This window comes from Neopsephotus bourkii, unplaced genomic scaffold (genome assembly GCF_033783945.1).
Source record: "Neopsephotus bourkii isolate Nb327-2 ecotype Australia unplaced genomic scaffold, CSIRO-AGI_Nbou_v1 NB_1508, whole genome shotgun sequence".
Classification (NCBI taxonomy): domain Eukaryota; kingdom Metazoa; phylum Chordata; class Aves; order Psittaciformes; family Psittacidae; genus Neopsephotus; species Neopsephotus bourkii.
The window spans coordinates 3,454,885-3,479,630 of record NW_026901984.1 but is presented as its reverse complement, the minus strand read 5'-3'; the positions used below and the strand labels follow the sequence as shown (position 1 = coordinate 3,479,630).

The 24,746-nt window shown below is 40.7% G+C and overlaps 1 protein-coding gene across 6 annotated transcripts in view; it reads right to left on the bottom strand.

Moving 5' to 3' along the window:
• GRB10 (growth factor receptor bound protein 10) overlaps nucleotides 1-24,746 on the bottom strand; it is a 146,271-nt gene that overhangs the window by 48,482 nt on the left and 73,043 nt on the right. For all 6 annotated transcript variants that reach the window (XR_009727877.1, XM_061369604.1, XM_061369603.1 and 3 more), the window contains 2 exons: nucleotides 7,591-7,807; nucleotides 4,629-4,770 (listed from right to left, as the gene is read on the bottom strand). Coding sequence is in view for 5 of the 6 variants with exons in the window: in XM_061369604.1 (XP_061225588.1) it covers nucleotides 4,629-4,770; nucleotides 7,591-7,807 (359 nt within the window). In the remaining variant the exon portion in view is untranslated. The remainder of the gene's footprint in view (nucleotides 1-4,628; nucleotides 4,771-7,590; nucleotides 7,808-24,746) is intronic.

Below are 24,746 nucleotides of genomic sequence, written 5' to 3'. Positions count from 1 at the left end.
CAGTGAGATCACAGCCCTGCAATGGCTGCTTCATCTCTCCCATTTTTTTCAGACAAAATCACAACTTTCTTAGAAAAAAGGCATCAGAGTTAAACAAGCCTCAGAGCAACCTACGTATGATTTATTTATTTAGGTTAAGTGTCTTGCTTTAAAGAAAGATTTGAGAGAAACATCATATACCATGGGAAATACCCATGAAACCCAGTATTTTAAAGTTGGGCCAGAGGGACTGCCTGGTCCTTGACCTAAAGAATTGTCCAGATTAACTCAGCTACAGCATTTAGCTTGTTCAGAGAAAGCAAAGTCCTGGTGGCACAATCTGGTGGTATTTTTCATTTTCAGAATGTTTTGTTGCTAAAGGTTATTCAGTTGCAGCATTAAGAACAAACTTTGCTGCCGCACATGCAAAATCCAACTTAGTACATCAAGTTTTCATTGAACAAAAGTTTGTATTTTCACACAGCTTTTCTTTTGGAAATCAACATCCTTGTCTCCAGAAGAGCCAGCATAAAAGTTTTACGGGAAGAAAAAAAAAACAACAACCAAAAAGTGCATCATAACATGTAATTAAAACAATTAAAACTAAGAAGTCTGTTTACAAGAGTTCCCTTGAAGGGTAACTAAATCTGGAAAAAAGAATGGCATGAATTCATACCCGTTTGTGAATTTAATTTGCTAGAAAAGAGTAAATAATTTTGGTCCATCAAACTGCTATTTGGAAGTTTGCCTGGGCTGTATAGAGGGGGGATGTGAGAAATTTGCCCTATTTTTACAGTTGAAAGCTTCATTGACTCGCACAAGATACTTTAGCCTAATATCCTGTGGCACTGCAGTGACCTACATGTAATTATTGCATGCTTTTTCCAAAATATTTGTACACAACCAGAAATTATAACCTAAGTTACCAACCAGTTCTTAGTTTATACCAGCAACACAAAGATGGACTTCAATTAGTGGTAACCTAGCTGTCTGATGTTTTTAGCAATCTTTTGGACAAATGTTTGCTCTTGGTTTGGTGTAATTTTCTGGTTTCCATTTTTCTTAGACAAACATATTTATCCTCTTAAGTAAATGATGTTTTAAAAACTTTCAGCTGTCCCTTCTCCCAGCCCACAATCACTGTACCCCTCAGACACAGGGTGATCTCCTGTTTCTATGTATGCATGTGTTTTACGAGCAAAGCCATGGGGTAATGAGAGAGGAGAAAAAAAAATATCACATGGTCTTGCAATGTGCTATGGTATCACCCAAAAAATGTCCTTCCTGCTTGTACCTTTAACCTGCCCTTCCCAGCATCAAAAGTGGAGTACTCACATGCTGCTTACAAACGTCTGCTGAAGTTTCTCATGATCAGGTTCCATAACAAGAGGCAGACGGTGGTACTTAGAGGCCAGAGAGGCACATGATGAAGGAGGAAACACAAGCACGCACTGATCAGGTAGCTCCTCTCCCATCATCCTCCTGATGAAGCTTACGGACAACACTGCTCTCAACTAAAGAACTTTAGGGGTTTTTGGCAGCTACTGCTTGAAGGGTCATGCTTTCTCCAAACTCGACATCGGTGGTGTCTCATCCCACCAGTAGCTGAAGTAGCTACTGATTCAACAGCACAGCTATTTGGTACTTTTGTCCAATGTACTCACCAGCTGGTTGACTACATTATTAAAGCTTCAGCAGTTCCAATTTACAGAACCATGTGCCATTCACTATTAACAGGTCAACATCTAACATTCTCACTGCAGAGCTAAACCCGAAGTGGGCTGTTTCCACCTGCAGAACTCTTAACAAAGAAAATCAGCACTGAACTCCAAAGGAGCATGTTCAAGTCATTTCTTAACCTCTGCCACCAGATGTGTTTGGTCACACAATCGTATCGGCCCAGACCATGGCACTGTAGAGGTTGCTCAGTGCATGACAGCCTTTGAAACATAACCTAAAAGTTCAGTTATTTCTCTTCTAACTCTTTTACTGCTAAATTATGTGTCAGTTATTCAACCTGCCTGTGGGCTAAAAAAAAATAATAATAAATGTAGTATCTACAAAAAAATTTTAATTTAGGTTTTCTTCCGTAACAGGGCATATTATCCAGAATCAAACAAGAAAAATCTGCAATGACTTCAATCAGCCTAACATTCCAGCTTTACCTTCCAGATAGATATATTGATGCTGCCATTAAATAACTATCCCATTTGCCTACATGTGTTTTTAGTTTCGTGCTAGTACAGAAGACCCATTATTTCTCACTGTTCTCTGTCTTCTGGGGAGCAGCTGTGATGCATTCCTGCAGCCATCAAGCCTTAAAAGCAGTATTCACTGCCTGACTGGCAGCAGAGCTAGAGGTGGCATACTGCTCTCTGCTGTAGTGAAATCAGTACCATTATCCAACATATCTCAGAAAATACAGTATATTAAAAAAAATATTCCAAATCGGTGCATTTTTTGGAAGGAAGATAAAGAAAATGCTTCATCATCATGAGAAAACAAAAAAAAAAAAACGACCTACTGAAAAAAACTAAGGTTTATTGCAGCATTGTGTTAATACTTTTACTTTTCTTTGCTGAGCCAGGAAAGAGCATGAAATAAATGCAGAGCAGTGTGTAAGCAATGTTACAAACCCGTTGTTAAAAAAAGTGGTAGAATGCTCCATCCTTGGTAGTGTTCGACGCCAGGTTGGACAAAGCCTTGGCTGACATGGTCTAATGTGAGGAGTCCCTGCCCATGGCAGGGGGGCTGGAACCTGATGATCTTAGGGTCCTTTCCAACGCATTCTACAATTCTGTGATCAGCAGCATCCTCACAAGAAATGTGAGGAAAATAACACTTCCATTTCCTTCCCTCACACTGACCCAGAGGTTTCTCATCTTTCCCCAATTAGTCAATAAACTGAAATGAACAATGCATGTGCATCTACAGAAGAAGCCACTGCTGTCCAACAAGCTTTACTTCCTCATCTTGTACCCTAAAATGCTTTACCACTACAATGGATTGTTTCTGATTAAAAATTTTAGCAGCAAGCATATCTACACAGTATGTATTTCATTGTAGGCTTTCAAAAGGCTTGCCAAATTTTCTATTTTAAAATTAGGTAGATTAATTTAAAAAGTAAAACTTAGGGGAAAAAAATCTACTTTTGCTCTGTCTTTATAGCCACCTTCTTATTTCTTATATACACTAAAAGATTGTTTACTTGTATTTATATGCTGTTAACCACTAGTTTCTAAATTCCATCAAAAACTGATGCACAGGTCACCCAAGAGCTTTTAAGGCTTTACAGAGTGATCTTTATGGTGGCTTGGTTAATTTTATTAAGGCATAAAGCTAAAAGGCAAAGAGTTCCTGAAACTGGAGAATACTTGGAAAGGTAAACGCAGGTAGATCAGCGCCTCAGTTTGTCTCAGAAAGGTAGCTTATGCTGCTGCCCTGATGGCAAGCGCCAGGAGGCAGAACTGCCCCTTGTTTTGTCTCCCTGGAGTCAGATTAGCACTGCCTTGGCAGAACAGCCTCTGCTTTAGCCAGCACCCAGACCTCTGATGAGGTCCTGCTGCATTCCCAACAGGATGACTCTTAATTTTCCTCTACAGCATACTTCGGTTATCTGTCTTGTGCGTATAAAACATTACAGCAAAACCAATGAAGATGCACTGTGTCTTTCAAGAAAACAGACAGCTTGTTCATGGCAATGCAAAGCAATACAGAGGATGCAAAGGCATATATCAGTCTACTGCGAATAGCTTAGCTGTGCACCCAAACCCCTTTATCAGTCAGAGCAGATGCAGGAGTTAGTTATAAACTAATTGAGCCTTGATACAGAACACCATCCTATTTTTGGGTACTCACAGAACTGTTCTAAGCCAATAATCAGTAAAAGCAACCCATCTTTTCATCCCATGCAAGTCAGCACGGTTTGCAAAACACAGGTTTTTTGAGCCAAGCTTTGGTCTTTAAATGTGCGCAAGGACTGACACAAAATAGGTGGTTGGTTGTTTCTCAGAGAGTGGAACAGGACAGAAGAAAAACTGCAGTGTCACTGAGGTTATCGCTCTGGACCACGTGAGAGCTCGATCTGTGCTGTCTTCACTGCCAAGAACCCAGAGAGCCACTCAACCAGCTTTCCATGGAACAGTGCTCCGTTTAAATCCCATTATAAAGAGCTGTGCCTAGTTACATGCTCTAATAACATTATTTTGGTTTTTGAGCAGCTTCATGAAAAACAGCAAAATGAAGCAGCACCATGTGCTTAAACAGCTGTTCAGTATTTCTGTGGCACCTAGAATATGCAGTATAACATGCACAAATCCTCCTCCAACTCTAAGCTAATTAACTTGACTTTGAATTAGTAAGTCATTACTTAACAAAATCCGAAAGATATTAGGCATTACCGCTTCATTCACAATGTGTACACATCTGAAACAAGACTTGATTCAGTTTTACACTTCATTCTTACAAGCCTTTTAAAAAAGGACTGAAGCCTGTTTACAGACACTCTCCCAGCCAGTGCTGCCCTACTCACAGACAAGGTCTACAAGTATTTCTACTTATCTTGAAACTCTCTTTCTACCTTCAAAATGAAATAATCCACTCCTGGTCTGAAAATGAATGGATGATCCAAAGCTTTGTCCCATACTCACATGCTTACTAGCGGGTTGACCCTGAGGTAAAGATCCAGGGGCCAGCACTGGAGAGCTTGCAGGGCTACAAAGTTCTGGGAAGGGATTTGGGATAGCCGGCAAAGATGATGTTCTGAATTGCTGTTCTTCTTCTTGAAGGCGCCTATAAACACAGAAGCACTAAGCATTAAGAGGAGTAAACTGGCATCGCTAGACCTGGATCTCCTGCCCCACCATTTACAATAATGATACTAAGGAAAAAGAACCAAAATCACTCTTTCTCTAAGCAACTACTATACAGTTAGAGCAACTGCAAGCTCAAAGTAGTTAACTGCATGTTAAAAATGACCAATCTAGCATCTATGTTTTGTTGGTTATAACTTGATTAGTTGGGTGCGTAACTGAAGTAACTATGCAAATAAATAGAAATATCTGTCTGTACTTGCTGCTGTAAGTACTAGCTGACAAGCTTAAGCTCTGTGTGCCATAAAGTCAGTTAAGCTCTTCCAAACCTATGTGAAAGAGGAGAGCACAATGGCATTCACTAAGAGCCAAATTCCATGTGGATCTGCAAACGAAGGTGTATCCCTGTAAAATCTCTAAGCTGAGACTGAAACCAATATCGTCACCTCATTACAATACCAGATTCCATCTCCAGGCAACCTGGCATTTCCTAGTGGAAATGCAAAGACTCAGCTTGAGCAATAAACTGCAATTACACCCTCCCATCTTATGTTAGTTGCACAGTTACAGTTCAGACGAGTTTGCATCTCCTGAGATACACCACATGACTCCACACAGGACCAACAGAGCTTCAATCTCCTGTTTATGACACATCTGCACTGCCCACATCAGCGAAAGGGAAACTAAAGCCTACAAGTTGCCACAGAAAAGCTTGAAAATATGCAAGACGTACTCATGACCACACAGACAGCTTCAGGGTTCCCTACCGTGTCAGAGCATTACCACTGAAGATGTACTCAAGTCACCTAGGTGACTCTGCAGCAGGCTGGCCTGCCAACGCCTTTGCAGAACGCACCATCTAGTGGCAACCGTGGAAGTTTCCAGAGACAACCCACTGACTGCTGGGTTTGAAATGCACATCATTAAAAACTCAACCTGCTCTCATTTTTTCCATGCCTTTTCTTAACAGAGCTGCCTGGGAGACAACTACCAGGTTTGCCTGTGACAGTGCATCCCACCCTGAGAATGCTCACTATCTGTCTGTACCAGAACATGGGGGCTGAGAAAAATAACTACTGGGAAATCTGCCCTGCAGGTAACTATGCTGCAATTTAGTTGCCTTGATGTTCCTCCATAAATGAGCCTTGCAGATTTGGTTGGGGTTTTTTTTTGCTACACACAGCAGGTTCCAACCATAAGTATGGGTCATACAAACAGCTACTTGACCTGTTTGATTTTTTTTGTGCTTACCATGTGTGTACTTCCCTACAGCACAGGGTAAAGGACAGTGTAGTACTTCTTCGACCCACTAGCCTTGTATCAGCAGCTCTGTACTGCAAGTTTCTGACCAACCTCTATTGCAAGAAGCGGAACTACAGGCACTGCAAGATTTGAAAGCTGTAGTTTTCTTAAAATAGGAATTCACTATGCTTCGCTCTGCTCTGCCTGTACTGCTGCAGTGCATCATTTACCTCACAACTGATATACATATGAAACTGTGCTCTTAAGAGAATTATCACACTCAACCATTCTTTCACAGACCCCGCTCAATGGAGGTTGAGATAACCCTGAACAAAAGTTTATTATTTTTTTAACGGTAAACACACGCTGTCGTGTGCATATGAAAGTACAAGAGTTCAGAAAGGCAGTGTTCTCAAAAAAGAGTTGCTGAGTTTTGAAATGCCACAAATATTTTAAATGAAATGCTTTGATTGAGATATTTACAAAACATTGACAGTTATAGTGTTCTAGAGAGTGCATTTTCTAGTTACAGCCCTATTCAAAGGTAAATCTGAAATAACTTGTAAAAACGATTGCAACATTAGCTGACTTGGTTGTATTGCAGTTACTCCATACTACACATCCATATAGAAAAACTGACTGTCTTAACAATACCGTTTCTAGAGGAAATACATTAGCATAAAGAATTAGAAGCAACCTTTTCCACATCTGTGATTTTTATTCTATTATTATGACTTCTCATTTCTTTTGGAGAAGACACTGTTAACTACAAGGAAAGGAACACTCCAAATTTGTGATTCAGGCATTTACCTACTCACGCTGATAGGCACTCCTTTCCTCCTACTGCCTAAAAAAGAAGATTTTAAGAATCTCAGCATCACCTACGGACACTCTCATCACTACCAAGAGTATTCCACTTGAAGCCTAAATTCAAGACCCCATCCTGACAACATGGAAACAAACTCTTTTTTTTGTTATGACTCACATACTGCACACCTCAGGTGAAAGAGCTGAAAGTGCTCTAGGAAGAACACTTAAGTAACTATGATGTGCTCCTTGTTTATCTCGGACCACTTAGGAAACCTCTACAAATAAAGGGGTTTTTTTTGTATATCAAAACTACCTGAATGTGCCTTCTTCTATCTGCATGATCTTACATTTTATAAAACCAAGAAGCTGTCAGTAGGCACCATACCTGAGAGAACACTTATGAGCAGTTTGAAAATAACTCCTAATATGGATATAATTTTTTCAATTAGTAAAATAACATACAATTTGTATAACAGATCTGTACAAATCGTACATTTCTACACATCTGCTACTACAGATATATCAAACCATTGATTAAAAACAAGGATGAAAAGGTGACATTTTTTGATTTTACAGAGTATATTGAGTATCTATGTCTTTCACCTACCTGGTATATAATTTTTCCTATGCAGAAGTCCAGTCTAACACTACTCTGCTCCTAACAAAGTTGATCTATTTTAAAACCTAGTTCTTTCAAAGATAGATCAAGACAACTTTAACAAAAAGTAGGCAAATCCCTTGTTCTTACCTTACTGCCATAATGCGCACTGGCTGAGACCGCTGCACCTTCTGCCTTGGAGACATGGGCTGCAGCGCACCTGATCCTGGAGACGGCAACTGACTGCGGCTGAGTTGACCATTGTGGAGGAGCGGAGTGGTTTCCGACTGCATACTGCACGTAGAGTATAAACTTTCAAATGAGGAATTCATGTCGTTTACCAGAGCTTCTAGGTCCACATCGTCATCTGAAAGACAAAATGAAGGCAGTGTGACACATTTGGAAATCCTAGATAAAGAAGCCTGGAAAGACCAAAGACTAAGTTTACATAAAGTTATACACAATTTTATAGTTATATGTTGACAGTACAATTTATTTTTTTTAATTGCAGAAATTACTGATTTATTTTAGAGCAGAAATGGTGGAGATTTATTTTGTCTTCCTTGGTGAAAAGCTACCGGCACAGAATGAAGTTGAATACTATAGTATTTACTATATAGACACGTACATTATATATATGTATCAATGTATATGTAAATCACTGAAATTTGGTGGGATTTTTAGTAATGTCAATGCTAATGTGAAGCCACTTCACTTACTGATAAACCGACATACATTTCGAAAGTATATCACTTACAAATACCTCAGTTCAGCTTGTCAATCTGTCAAGTTCAGATTGTCACACACTGTAATAAACACTTTGCAAGATCCAGTAATTTAGAAGAAAAAAACAAGGCAATATTGCAGAAGTCAATAGGTGGAAGAAACACTCCTCTGCTGTACGCATTGGAAAGCAATCATTATAGTTTGCTAAAAATCCCTTCTGTATTTCTGCATATTTTTGTGATAAAGGGGTATTAACGATCATAATTACTCTGCAAGAAAACAGAACTCCACAAGCCCTTTGCTCTAACCACTCTCTGAACTCCTACTGCAGAGCACTGTAATTACTCCCTAGCCACAAGTTACGTCACTCCCTATCAGGAGTTCAGCGGGCTGACGAACACACACATCGATATCTGCTTCTGGTTACTGCACAGCCACTGCCTGAACAGCTACTTCAGACCAAATACAACTCTGAGCATCCAAAAATATGCCCTTATTTTCCAGCCGTATCAATCAGACTGGTAAAAGTATACCACTGCTGTCTGAGAACTTTGAATCTCACAACTCTTCATGACATGAATGGAAAGCAGATCCAAGCAATGGAGCCAGCAAACATCTACACAGCGCTATGCAATTAAAATAAGCTTTTCACTCCAAATATTTTGATAGCTATACTCTTGCCATGTTTTCTAGGTAAATAACCACCATTCAGCTTGCAACCACTTAGAATACTTTCTTTAAGATACCATGAACAATTTGGTATTAATCGATTTAATTTGGTATCAATATCACCTTCCTTGACGATATAATCTGAAACAGCACCACTCAGTTTCTGTCCATCATCAACATACCTCTATAACTACAAAGGGATGAGGAGCACTACATTTACACAGCAACTGTTTTGGACCCTGACAATCCCAGTTTTCTGTGTTGGATGAATCTGAGCAGACCTTTAACAGGTGCTGGTCATGTCCCTACATCTGAGCGCTATTAAATGACTTGAAATACTACATTCCTCCCTGCAAGGCAGCAGGCCTTTACCGAAGTAAAAACCACATAGTCTTCTCTGAAAACACACTCACAGGATTTCTAGGTTTGAATGTGTTAAAAACCAAAACAAACCCATCAACCCACAAACAGGTTTCTTCCTTTCATTTCTGGATGGTTATTTCCCTCAGTCTCAGTACTTAACAGCTACTACCCTAGCACTAAGACTCACCTTCACTAGGCTACACCAACTTCTTTGTCTATCAGCTAGTTCATGCATTTTCAATAATCTAGACTTTGCTTTGCTTGGACAAAGTCTACAGTAATTTTCCTGCTATTTTCAGGGATCTTAAGACAGAGTTGCAATTTAAATTTCATTCCATCCTCCAGATTCTTATTGTATTTGGAGAGGACATATTGAAAACACTTCTTGAGCAATCACAAGGGAACCACAGCGGTAGGAGTATAAAGAGGGAGAGGCTGAATTACAAGGGTTTTGAATTTTATCATTCATCTAAAGTACCAGAAGACTGAGCTGTAGGGTGTCACATGGCTGTCAACTAAAAGCTATGGGGTTGGATGAAGGAGACATAAAAGACAGACCCTGGCCACAGAGTCAGGGAGTAAATTACAGCAACTAACAGCAATTGTCTAGCTGGGTAAAAAAAGAAAGGGAAGAAAGTCAAGGCATACATTCTGTGGAAGTCCGTATGGCTTGGTCCCTGAGGGTGCTAATTTATTAACAACTTAGACAAAGCTATTAGCATGCAAGATGTTTAAGTTTTCAGATGATTGTAACATGGGAGGAATGATTAAGAGTCAGCTCAAGCTATCCCTGAATAATCAAATAGGCACAAAGGTGTAATATGAAGTCTAATATGCATAAAATGATGCACTTCATGCAAAATACTAAGCAAACCAAGTACATAGTTTAAAGCATTGAATTACCATTAGAAGGCTTTTAAGGATATCAATTACACACCTAAATTCAATTTCCAACAGAACAGGCACTGACAAGGTGCACACAGAGTTCTCCTAATAATATGTTGCACTGAAGTCCAGAATCTGGTTTCACTCCTCTGTCAGCTCCTTTTCTCTGCGGGAGTACTGCAGCTAATAATAGCCCTCAGTCTTGCTGTAAAACTTCTGCAGAAGCGCAGATCTTAAAGCTTTTTGAAGACAAAGCGTGCAACCTTGGATTTCGTACAGTTTCATCTCTAAACAAAAGCATTTACTAATAAATACCATTATGTTTGGAGAGATTTCAGCATGCTGCAATTGAAATCTCACTGCTGTAGCCTACCTTGGAAGTGCCAGCAGATGTCTCAGCCTGCCAAGTAATCCAGTATGCTACTTGTGATGGCCTTCTACAGAACTTAACTAAATAAAAATCAAGTAAGAAATCCCTGCGATTCCTAAGCCACTTTAACCATTTGCAGATGTACTATTCAGAAGGATATTTCATATGCAGTACAATCCTTCAAAGTATCTTAATCTACCAACCAGTGAGATCCAGCCTCTATCAAGATCATCCTACATGGGAAAAAAAACCCCCAGAAGCTGACAAAACTGATTTTGAGGGGGCTTGCTATTTAACAGCAAAATTTGAAGGTCTTTGGCCTTTGAGCCAGTATGGCATCACACTGGTCCTCTTAGTGTGCACACACGAATTGGTGACTGACCCGGAAGGACCATCTTTGTAGGCTACAGCAGACAGAGCTGCAGGTAGCTGAGGAGACTCCAGCTCTCCATCTATTTAGCAGACATGCTTCCAGGGATACTAAAAGCTATTTTCCTTAATCTGCACTGAATTCTGCCGTAAGATCAAGGAGTATGAAAGTGGATATTTGAGGTCTGTTTCTTCCTCTCTCAACTGAACAGTATAGGGACCAGTTTACCACTTCCATGCACAAACATGCAAGCAGCCTTTTGCTTTTGAAAGTCATTTTTAAAGGAAAACACTAGCAAAACGTAGCTCTGACATACTCCTGCTAGTAGACAGGATAACTGGCACTTTTGTAGACTTCTGATACCGTAACAAAATACTTGGCATGTCTGCACGCAATGTTCTTTCACCAAACTAGAATCAAAGTGCATACACTGGCAGCTGTCTGAAACTTCATTTTGCTTCTTTACCCACAGCCTTGTTAAACTTTGGTTTTGTTCACAAACCAGCTCTGCTGGATGTTACACAAAACATTTTTTGTAAAGTAAATCATTATCTTAATTACAAGAAAAAAAAAAAGTTCAACTAAAGGAAAGAAGAAAACTTTGTTATAAAAGCTCCTACTAACCTAACGAGCCAAGCTATCACGTTCCACAAAAACTGGAGCACCATTTGAGTGTTTTCCATCATACCATAAGAGGGATAATAAGCCCTAAATTAGGCCTGAGCAAACTTTAATCTGTGCTTAACCATGTCCCACTTGTCTTTTCACTTCTAGTCCTTTTCTATCCCTTAGATCCCAATTTATTTGATTTGGTGGTTGGCTCTGACGTGTCAAGCTCAGCTGAAAGGACTAAGCAGGATCTTGCTTATTCTGAAGTGACGTAAAGCTGAAATGAGCCCTGCACAGCTTCATCCATGCCAGCCTCCCAAAGAAAACAGGTATTGCCATGGCTGTCAAAGAACTCACCACACTGTAGAAATTCTGTTTACTGAAAAAAAGAGCTGAACATGGAAAGAATCTCAGCTTTGCCCTACAGACCAGAATGCATTTCATGTCTGTAAATGGCAGCTCAACAAATACTTTTCCCTTTAAACATATACCTTGCAGTTCATAGGGAATACTATGGAAAACATCATAGAATTTAAATTACCTGTGATTTAAGAGGCTTTTTAAAACTGTATACATACATAAATTATTTCCTTCTTGTTGTCTCATTTCAGAATTATCCAGCATTATCCCTCATACCAGCTCACAGAGAAGACAGATGCAAGTGCTACCAGGAACTCAGCAGAAGACTCATGAAAAGGCTATACCATTTTTCTGTCACCATGGAAGTAAATCTGATACTACATGAAGCCTAACAGCATGTACATAAACAAGCATTCGATATTACAGTCAGGCAGCTGTTGATCCATCACCTATTCCCGTTTGACAGCCTAACCCCTGCAATCAGTTCCCCAAAATGAGTTTCAGTGCAGCACATTCAAGATCCAGCTTAACAAAGTAAAGAAGCTAAAATATAATTAATACAAGGTTTCATACAATCAGAGAATGGTTTCAGTTGGAAAGGACCTTAAAGGTCCTCCAGTTCCAATCTCCCTGCCATGGGAAGGGACACCTTCCACTAGACCAGACTGCTGAAAGCCCCGTCCAACCTGGCCTTGCACACTGCCAGGAATGGTGCACCCACAACTTCTCTGAGCAACCTGTTCCAGTTTCTCATCACCCTCATAGTCAAGAACTTCTTCCTAGTATCTAATTTAAATCTCTCATCTTTAAGTTTAAAGCTATTCCCCTTTGTCCTGTCACTACATGCCCTTGTAAAAAAAGTCCCTCTCCAGATCTCTTGTAGGCCCCCTTGAAGTATTTCACTCAAGTTTAGCTCAGTAGAGGACGATAATGAAGTGCGAAGTAGGCCCTCTTGCACACCTTAACTGACCCTCCAGGAGACAGACATGTTTCTGTCTGTGAGAGAAAAGGAACATAGAGTTACATACACTCTAGCATCCCAGATTGATGATGCAGTGGAACACTATGTAAATTAAAGGCAATATAGTGAACACATATTTACACTAAAATGAACAGAAGGACTTAACCAGAATTTTGAAAGGAAAAAGACATCTAAAATACTTGTGGCATCCACCTCAACATCCTCTTTCAAATCTCTTAATACCACATATAAGTTACTCTGATTCATGTTGGCGACACAAGTATATTTTGCAGGGTTTTTGGTACTGGGGAAATTTCATGTTTTATGATCAAAAAAATGCAGGTAATGATTACCACAGTGAGATGTGCATACAAACTTCTTTTACAAGATAATGTCTTACTAAGGGGATCCCTTCCACAACAGCACTGCAGCTTGTCCTTCTAGTGCCATGTGCAAATGGTGTTTTGATGGGATTTTTCAGAAAAGCCAACCACTAAAACTTCTTGAAAATACACCATTGCTGACCACACCATTGTAATGATGCACAAGTAATTCCACTGTAACACCCTCATTCCTCTGTTACTTTCTCTGAGCTTGTAACAACATTTGCTGTGTTTACACAAATGCCTTGCCTCCCTCCATACCCTGTTTCAGCTTCCACTAATGCCACAGGAATCAGTTGCCTACATGATAACAAGCAGATTTCTTACAATTCTTTAAAAACCCCACAGTGACCTCTACAGTGATGCTGCAGCTGAATGACACCCTCCAGTCCCCAATACCAGTTCCTCCACCAGCCAATACCAGCTCCAGTTTTATGCAATCCCCCTTCCTATTAAGAACTATGTGCAAGCAGTGAGTTGCACAAGAAGCAAAGAGACAGTATAAAACAATTCACAAACCATCCACACTGTTCTGCAGGTCTGCTGCCAGACTCAATTATAAGGATATCAAGATTGCCTTAGCTGAACATTAGAAGCTTGGAGGGTTTTCTTATTCGCTCCAAGTAAAAGCGGAAGACACAAACCCAACTTTTTGTCCTAAAGACATCACCAACTCCAGAGTGGTCAGGGTCTGAATTAAAAATGACAATACCAAATTCCAGAACTCCAGGATGTTATGTACTCTGTAAGTCCCAGTGAGACTCTGCACTGAAGAGTCCCCCTTATTGCTTTCTAACCTTCACTGTCTGAAAAGAAATCCTCTACTTTGTACTGTAACTATGGTTGCTGGCCTCCGAAATGTCACATCAGTGCACGTGCAGCTTCTAAAATGCTAAATGCACAATGCTGTGGAAAGAAGGGCAAGAAGCAGAGATGCTGGTTGGTAAAAGAGCATGAAATTGAGATAGGCATCTACGCTCTTTTAGCACGCTAAAATGTCACACAGAGAAGTCATCAGCGAACCTGTAAGTGCTGCAGTATTCTCCGGGTGATTTTTAAATCCCACATACATCTATTCCCATTTCTCCCAGTAAAGCTGGGATAGCTAACATAACATTTATTTATGCTAACTACAGGTGCTGGAGAGAATTCACTTTATAAACACCTATTTACTAAAGATTTCTGGTTGAGCTCCAGAAATGCTCTTAAAACACACCTGATAGATTTCTTGAAATAGAAGATGAACTAAATTGAACAAAATTAATGTTGCTAGGTAACAGCTATAGGAATAAGCTACATATGAAAGGCATTAGTCAAAAAAAATCAAAGCGTTAACAAGTAACAGGAGTAACTGGCTATAGGTGCCCTGCAGTAGGTAGGAATGAAGTTGTACCCTCAGACTAGCCAATAAAACAAGTTTCAGGAATTCTGATGGAAAAAAATGAAGGTTAAAACATGGAAAATTCTGTTCTTCTCCAGGTCACACATCTAATGCTTGACATCACAAAGAGCAAAGATGATGAAAGCCAGGCATTCAGGCGAAGGGGGGTGGATAAGGAGGGTCGGTTTGTTTAATTCCAGAGACAAACTAACATAAAGCATGTCTTTGACACAGATTTTGACAGCTTTACCCTTTGATTAGGGTGCAGTTTTTCCACAGACAATATTCAGAAGCTCCTCCCAGCATGCATATTCCCATTTCTATCCCCGTAGAGTCACACTGGTCCTTTTGTGGAGCAGATGGATGCTGGTCACTTGGACAGATAATTGCTGTAGGTGGGTATCATCATCGTCACCAATGCTGAGCCCCTGATTGACTCTTAAGGCATGTACAAGTGTTGAAGTACTAATGGCATCACTATGAGAGAGATGTGTGAAACCCAAGGATTAAAGTCTAAAACATCTAGAATACCGATTATGCATATACATACCAGCTTTATTACAACTATCAGAGATAAAATATGTAAGTCATGTAAGTTATGACAAGTCCCCTTTCCAGACCCCCACACCCCATTTTGAGAACACAGAGCTGGGATTCAATCTTCCTGATACCAATTTTTTAGCTGGAAATTTGCAACTTAAAAAAAAAAAAAAAAAAAAAGATAAAAAATAAATTAAAAAAAGCATACCTTCCCAAAAGATGCATCAGGTCAAAATCTGAACCCAAAGCCATATAGATTACCATCTGATCCCATGTGACTGTGCAGACAGGGGGACTGGCACACGACACACCCATGTACAGCCATTGCTGATGGTGGAGCTCCTGTAGCAGTTAACTACCAGCCTCTCAAATCTCAATTTGCAGGCCAATACTTGCAGAAAGACTGCTGTAAATACCGAGTAAACAGATCACTTACAACAGAATCTGAGGTTAAGTAGACCTCTGGGAAATTGTCATTCCTGAGCTGATTACAAAATCCAGTCAGAAGATTAATTTTCAAGAAGCTGGTAACATCTGCAGCTTTCTTCTATGAACATTAGGTTCAGTGGTTTCTCTGACCATTTTCTCAGGTCACCTACTTTTAGTTCATTAGTTTGAGAAGACGACTGAGCAGGACCTTAAGAGGAAAGCACTTATTTGGTTGGGTTTAGCAAGACAGGAGAAAACCCAAAACAGCCCTAGTCACCTGGATGGTAGAAAGCAACAACAGCTGAGGAAAGCAGCAGCACCAGAGGGTAGAACGAGATACTCTTTCCAAGGCCAAACCTGGAGTCGCAGTAGACTAACACTCAAAAAAACCTTTGAGAAAGACGAAGTGTAGGATGCAATATGCCACAGGGTGAGCAGCAGGCCAGGCTGATCTTCCTTACCCAAAAGGAGATGTGAACAGCGAGAAATTTAAAGAGTAAGTAGTAACTGTGCAAGGAATAGTCATGCCCCTATCTTGTTAGTGTGGCCTTTCTTTACTCAGGACAAAAAAAGAAAATCAGAGTGAGCATGGGTGAATGCATGGCATACAAAAGGACCAATCAACCCAGGAATTCTCTACTGAGCTCTTCTCCCCATGGTAAGGTTAACTGGATGCCTCAAATCTTGGTACATCACCACTATGGCAAAACTGCAAAAGAAGGTTCTGGCAGTACGTCCCCCAGACAAGCACAGTTCTATCCATGATTAACAGAAGGATCAAAAGGATATGGTTGGGGTAACACCTGGGCAGCAGAACAGCTCCTAGCCTGTGCAGCCCACACAAAACTTAACAGAAAATCTGCTTAAGCTTTCCAGGTAATGGGGAAAAACACGTTAACCTACTGAGCCATTAAGGTACTTCTGTTGGATGGCAATGGAGAGATGAATCGAAATACTGTCTGCTGGCCACATTGCTAAATGCTTGACTGCCTGCACCTTGTATTAGACAGTCATATTTATGGGTGGATAATTGTAAAAGGATACCCCTGTATTAGTGAGAGCTGCAATTTAACACAGCAGAGTTCAGGTTTGATTGTATATTTATTAAGATTACATACCTTTACATTAAGGAAACTAAATAAAAAGTTTTAAAATACTATGTGTTTTCCTTATGCTTACATGAACAAAAATTATTTTTCAAAATGCATTCTACCATTTCATATATATACCTTTCTACTCATAATGCTTCTCCAAAGTTTTACTTAGCTACCTTTTCCTTATTGCCCATGTCAGAGAAAATAAATGACAGTGCAAATCAAATATACACAAATAAGCAATACTAACAGACAAGTCACAGTTCAAAAAAGAGTTAAAAATTGAGAGAGAAGAGTTACCATGTGTCTTACAAATCTAAAGCTACTGAAGGCAAAGTTATGAGCACAGGCAAAGCGCTTTCCTTTAGGGAACCTGTGTTCTCCTTTCCTGATTAAACACCGTAATACCCAACTGAATAATCCCAGTTGAACAATCCTTACAAATCGATGTAAGTACCACTGCACGGATTAGTCCCTCCCATCCTGCCAAGAAAGCCCAAGCTTTATCCCTGCTCTGGGAAACATTGTGTGTAACCTCCCAACATGCTCCAGCCAAAGCCTTGTATCGCCCTGCCTGCTCCAGCACCAGTGCTGGCGTCTGATGGGCGACAGCATCACCAGCCTGCTTGGGGAAGTCCTCACCTGGCAGCTAGCACACCCCAGGCTTCTTGCAGCTGGGTTTCATTTCAAAACCACTTCTTGACAACTTAAAGCTTTCAAGTGAAAAGTGGTTGGATTAACCCAAAAAGTCCGTTAGCGTTCCTCTTCATAAAGCGACTGGTCCGCACAGCTGATGCTGGAAAATTCTTATTATTAAATTATGCGTGTACCTCATCACTTGATACCTGAGCTAACCTTTAATCCTACTCACTTTCAACCGTGAGTTTTAAAATTTGCTTTGAACAGGTTCATTGCCGGCTTAGAAAGCATATTTAAGAGGATGCAATACAAGTTCCAAAAGTTGCACACAGCAATTAATGAATCAGCTATTCCTCCGAGTTAATTAAAGATTGCGCTTTGAGCACATAATAGTTACCTAGCTGTGACAGATGTACTTACAAAGCAGACAACAGCAGTATTTCACATTTAAGGTATTTCTAGTCAGAGTTTAGTTAACAGAAACAAAGTCATACGAAAAAATAAAATGCTTTAACCCCAGGGTAATTCTGGCTTCTTTTACCAGTTGCTTTAGTAGTTTACTATTAACTCCAGTTGTCATTTTGGGAAATTATCTACAAGAAACTAAACTGGGGGAGAGTTGTTTGGAATTGCAACACTGCATCAAAAAAGCTCCCTAAGAGCCCTCAACGTGGGACTTGCAAGCAGGGCACGTGACAGATAACAATGAGCAAGCTTGCCTACCTTAGCTTCGCTCCATAGATGAAGGTGGCCATCAGATGTCTTTACAGTCTTGAGAGAAGCTTGATGCAAGCTTTCCCTACATTTCTTTGCCCTACTAAGGGAATAATGTTTTGGGTCATGCATTTAATCTCATCTGCACAGATAGCTTGTCCTTGAGCCGGCTGTCTATTTTAGGCTTTCTTTTCATGCAAACCCAGCTGTTGTGTCAGAAAATCACGTAGTCCTTTTGGGTGTGGAACAAGCTCTCTCCCGGGCCTGCCAGCAAAGGGCAGACAATTTGTGAGGAGTTACTGCCGCAGCAAAGCGCAAACCTCCACTGCGTGAGAAGGGAACACCACAGTCCTGCCGCACGGATCCCCAGATGGCAGAGCATATTGCTGCAGTCGCATCCCAAATGGCAGTGTGGAGCCACTGCTGAAGGCGCCCGTACCCCACACTGCTGATGCAGAAACCAGTCATTTATAATAGCTCTGCCACGCTTCCCTCTGTTGTGACCCCTAGAGCTCCTGTTGGCCAGCTTCCATTTATTTGGGGTTTTTTTAAGGGTAAACAAAAAACAAACCAACAACCAAACAAGAATCACCACCAAAAACACCCAAAACCAAGCGAAGACTGGGGAGAAAGCAGCAACAACAACAAAAGAAACACCAACAAAAGAAACTACCACAAAAAGCCATGGAAAGAAAAAACAAAAACAAACAAAGTCATTGCAGTCAATCACTCAGGACCACAGGAAAGAAAAAGCAATCTGAATTTCCCATTCAATGAAGAGCAGTTGCATCAGCCTAAATTTACCTAGGCTTAAGAAAAACAGAAGTTTGTTTATTTTTCTCGTAGACTAACCAGAACAAGTTTCCCTTCTTAAATCACCTACTCGACATGTGGCCCTTCACAAATTAACACGCTGCACTGGTTAAAATAAGTCAGGATCAGGCTCACCCAAAACCAAAGCTGCAAGTGTGCTATGCAGAAGGCTCATCACAGCTTCACATGAGCCAAACCCGACTTACCCATTACGCCTACTTCACTTCCAAGACACACACACCTGATTTGACGAGGTGTGTCTATTCCCAGTTCAGGTACTTAATCAAGGTGCTCCATGATTTTGGGAAGCCAGCCTGCTGCTGCTCTCTGCCTGGTCAGTTTTTGCTGTGGGTAGGGACCCCAAGTTCCCACCTAGACTTGCCTCCCTGCATGCCCATAAAACCAACGCTGGAAGCAGGACACAAGACATTTTTCCCCCAGGGAAAATGTTAACTGTTAACAGACCATCACTTCTATAAGTCAGTCTTGATCTCCTTCACCCAGTGACAAGGATGCCATCAGTACACTCAAATGAGCTCACAAGGCCCCAACCTTCTTCAGTGTGCCTCCCTAAATCACCCTCACATACAGACTCCTCTCAGGAAAGACACCCCAAAAACCTGTGGGCACAGTTTCAGTGCTTGCAGAGGTCAGACAACCTGCTCACCTCACTGTTTCACATCTGAAATACAGCCCAGAAAAGCACAGGAGACTGGTCCCCCTCAGAAAGCACACCCACATATTTACATACCTCAGAAGAGGCAACGAGTGGACAGGACACAGTTTAAGTAGGCCAAAAGTGTTGCTGTAAAGCCCTAACACTCTGAAGGGCTTCTGTTAATGGCATTTTAACAACGTCAGCAACTCCAGGTTAGTGGTATTAATACCCAGTGGTGTCCCAGCAGCAAGTTTCCACTGATTCTGTTAGCTGACTGGTTCATCAGGGATGTTACCCTACCCTTGGAGGTGACCTGTGTTCAGACTTCAGTATATTCCAGATTCACTTCCTGATCCATACTGTAATATTTTACTATGCCTGACCTCTCCAGGACTTTCCAACCATTTAAGGCTAAACCATAAAAATATATACCTAAAGAGTAATTCTCTTTTGCTGTTGAACGGGTTGGAACTAGATGATCTTTACGGTCCCTTCCAACCCAAACCAGATTCTATGATTCTATAAATCATAAGCTCATAAACAAATTGCAAAGATAAACAAAAAATTAGCAGTCCCCATTAAGCCTTTTTTATATATAAAATTACAAACACACAAGCTTATAAAGATGTCCAAGTGCATGTATATGTAAACTTGCAAGCAACATATACCAATTAGGAGCATTAAAGCATACAGCCAGTTTAAGCCATGTTCTTGCGCAGTTACAAATCCACTCAGACAGTGGTGCTGTAACACACCGTAACATTGCACTGCTTCTAACCTCTCCTTGTACATGTCACAAATTGCCCGCAATCTTGATTTGGACAGAAAGACTTAAATATTGTTACTGCAATTCTAATACCATTAATGAAATTACATACTAATTGCTTTGGTCAGTAGCACCTTATATATTTTAATTACTCAGGCAGCTGCTTGCTGTTAAGAACTCCAAATTTAGCTACATCTCATGCTACATTCTTTTTGTTTAGCTGCTTTGCCCCATTTCAGTCCTTTTTTTTTTCTTTTTTAGCTGAAAATACAACTAGCTTGGAAGAATCTTGTCCCTTTTAATAGGCACAAAGAGACTTAAACAGATCAACAAATTCAGACTGATCTTCCCCTTGAAGCTTCTTGGCTCTAAGAAAAGTGCTGTAACCTTCTTCATCCTCAATGCAAGAATGTCAGCTGCTCTGAAATGATGCATTTCTAAAGTATCCTTACATGACACAGCTTCCCATACTGAAGTGCTGTCAAGAAAAACTTGCAGCACAGTGTTTACATAAAGGCAGAAATAAATACTGTACTGCTTATCACAGACAGGTAAGTTCCAAGACACCGATGACTGAGGTTTATTGTTACAACACTGCACTGTGGTGAAATATTTTAGTGCAGAACTGACATCAAAATACAAGAGAGCTGTTTTTTCTACAGGTTTTGCTTCCTTTATTAAGTTATGAGACTTCCTTGCCCCCCCCCCCCCTTCATGTGAACTTAATACAAGCCCCAATCTCAGTATATCTGAGATTTATAGACAGAGTAAGAAATCACAGTTACAGAAGTGTGCCATTCCAATTCATTTTGGGGCAGTCTTGGCACTGCAGGATTTTGTCAAAGCTACAGGCACCATAAATAATGCAACTCTACAATATTATCTTCTGCTGGTTTACTCCTCTTAAAAAAAATCCCAAAGAATTTTCTTTGGAATGACAACATATTTTTGTTTATGTTCCTCAGTCTTTTCCTAGATGAACCTGAGGACCTAAGGAAACAAACAAGCGTAGATTTTGTTTCCTTATTTGACAAATACACAACTTAAAGCACAAGCTACAGCAGCTGCAGCATAACATCAGAACTTACCTAAAAATATTTTGAAGTTTTAGCAGTAAAAAATAAACAAATCATGAACCAGTTTGGGTTGGAACGGACCTTCAAAGCTCTTCTAAGCCAACCTGTTGCTATAAGCAGGGACATCTTCAACTAGATCAGGCTGCCCAGAACCACATTCAGCCTGGTCTTGCACATCTCCAGGGATGGTGCATCCACCACCTCTCTGGGCAACCTGTGCCAGTGTTTTTTACCACCCTCATTGTAACTAATTTTTTCCTCACATCCAGCCTGAATCTCCCCTTTCAGTTTAAAACCATCACCCCTTGTCCTGTCACAACAGCCCCTGCTAAAAGTCTCCCCCCATCTTTCTTGCAGGCCCCTTTTAAGAACTGAAAGGCGACAGTAAGGTCTCACCAGAGTCTTCTCCAGACTGAACAGCCCCAACTCTCTCAGCTGGTTTCTTCTGTTTGCCGATATATTTAGAGTTAAGAATGTTTAGGTGCATAATCATAAAATGGATAAAACCCCAGAACAGGAAAGACCTGTACTACAAGCTCCTGCACTACGTAAAGCACTAAAACCCACTTCAAAGTTTTCTCCATCCCCAACAGTCCTCCAGAGTGGACAGCCCATATGGGCTTTCTTTCAACTTCCAGTGAACTAATTTTGAGAGTTATCTTGCATCAGCTGAAGAGCAACACTTTCTTTTGTACTTGATTCAAATAAATGTCAGACTCCTACTGCGTTCTCCTCTTACCACAGTAGGTACCATTTCAATGACAGCCACTTACACTCTTTTTTAACATATTAGCCTCTATGATGTCCACTCTATCAACAACACCCCAGAATTCTGCCCTCATTAGCTAGGTTGCCTGTTGGCCTTCCAAAACTGAGGATGCACTAGAAGACTCTTTCTTCCCACATGCTCTCAATAAAATGGGTCTTGAAGTAATCTAGATGCCTGCATGAGACACGTGAAGTATTTTGACCAATGTTTTTCAGGCAGGAATTCACTGAAGTGTGAAAAGCACTCTCACGGCTTACATCAGGTCAGGGAATAAAGTGTGCTATGCCAAACAGCAGCATTTTTTCAGGGCAACTGAATCTATATTGGAAGGCTCATTACAAGTAGCAAATACTGTAAAGGAACTACAAACTTATACTGGTAATACTATATCCAAAGAAGGTCTGGGAATCGATTAACTCTTAACTTTCTTTCAAGCCTATTAAAAAGCTATTTAACTCATGGCACTAAAAATCTCTCTTCCACCCCACAGATTTGAAGCTACCAACTTAATAGGACAAAAGCATTTCTTCTTTATCCCTTTTGTGATAACTGGGGTAGGGGAAGGATGGGGACTGAGCCGCCTTCTGTGTTTGCATCGCACAAACATCAAAAGGACTAATTTCAGGCTGGAGCTGAGACACACACAACAATCAATGTTAAACTCCTGGTGTTGAATTCACTGCCCTCACTCTGTATAGGTCTGCATGTTTGTCTGAAATACAAGGAAAAGTTGCTCACCACCAGTTCAGTAGAAATGACTCCACATTTCAACTGTTTTTCCTGTTAAAATATCTGTATTTCTAGCCCAGTATAAGTGTCTAAGAATGCTTTTACTGCTGCATTTCATTTCATTTGTCAAACCAGAATAAACTTCCTTCAGAGAAAGTGTTTTTTTTGCCATTACAAGTACATTAGGAAGTGTGCCAGCACAGCCATGCCACCAAACCCCTGGGAGACACCAGACTCTGGGGAATGTAAATGGTCTGAGAACAGCCTACTTGAAAGGACATCTTCTTTCAGGGCAAAGTCATCAGCACCACGATCACCAAGTCTTATTGCTCAAACACCCTCACTGTAAGAAAGGAGGCATTCACCCGAGCCATGACTTCAACAAATTTCTCTCCAATAGTCTCAATTTGCCTTGGAGCCAGCAATCTGCCAGATTCATCTCTGAACTTGCTCTTCAAAAAGAGATCTCTGTTTTGCATTTCACCAGCCTAACACAGCAGGAGACATGTATCCTGGCCGAAACAGCTCAGCCCTACTGCCATAGAGATGGAGGGCTGAGAGGTTTTTTCATTTTGCTTTGTTTGGTCAGGTTTTTTAAACAGAAGGTTTACAGAGATACACAATGGTGGAAAGATATTACCACAAACATAAACACTGAATTAGGAGACATCTCGGCTCCTACAGTAATGAAAACTAATTACATCTCTTTCAGTAGTTTCACTTCAGCTACATACTAAAACAATCTAGAACTCCACGGCTTTTCACCATACTCTGTGCCTCAAGTGGTTTTCCCTTATCTTGCTATCCCTCACTTAATGCTCCCTTTATTTTTCCTTTCTAGTAAATGTTCTAAGGTCAACTTGCAAGGCTGGTCACTGCTTCCAACTTCAATTTCAACCCCTGTATGCAAAAGAGAAAGCTTGAATTACCCTTCAGCTTAAATTCACTGACCCTGCTACATTCTGCTGCTAGTCAAGAATTATGCACCCTAAATCAAAGAACACTTACAGTACTTAGAAGCTTCATTATCTTTCACCACTTCATGTCACACACTGCATACAAACAACTCAATCTACAGAAAGGCTACCCACAATGTCAAAGTAACAGTCTATGGTTTACCCCATGCATTAGGATATAATCTCACATATGCTCACATTTCAGTCTTGATTTCATCTCTTCAGGACTGGCTCTTAACTTAATACCATGAACAAAGTGGGACATCATCTTCAAAAATAGCATGTACTCTTTGAAGCAGATGTCAACCATATACTTGACAGAAGTTTTGCAATAGCAGTATTCTCATTTTGCTGATGGAGAAAATGTAGACAGACATCTACAGTGATTTGTTTCATCCCCTTTAACAGCTGATTTGTTGAACAAGCATTTCTAACTCTTTGCCCCACTCTGCACTGGCACAGACGCCAAACCCATCAGGTATTTCGTAACTCATGTTTGGGGGGTCAGGGAGGAGGTCATGGAGAGCCCACTGGTTCTTCTGCATGCTCATATAAAGCAACATACACTTGGCAGCATCCACTCAGCAGCATCCTGCAATGATTTCTGGGGTCCAGTTTTACCAAAACATCAGGTGAGTCTAGTTATTCTGAGCAGCTTATAGCTGCCTAGGGTACAGAAAGCATGGAACATAACAGTACATGGGAGTCAGGTCTGCTGCTGCCATCATTAATCATACAGAATCATAGACAGGTTTGGATTTGAAGGGACAAAGATCATCCAGTTCCAATCCCCCTGGTATGGGCAGGGACACCTCCTGCTAGACCAGGTTGCTCAAAGCCCTGTCAGCCTGGCCTTGAATACTGCCAAGGACGGGGCATCCACATCTTCTCTGGGCAACCTGTTCCAGTGCTTCACCACTCTCACAGTAAAGAATTTTTTCCCAATATCTAATCTCAGTCTATGCTCTTTCAGTTTAAAGCCATTCCCCCTTCGCCTATCACTACATGCCCATGTAAAAAGTCCCTCTCCAGATTTCCTGTAGGCC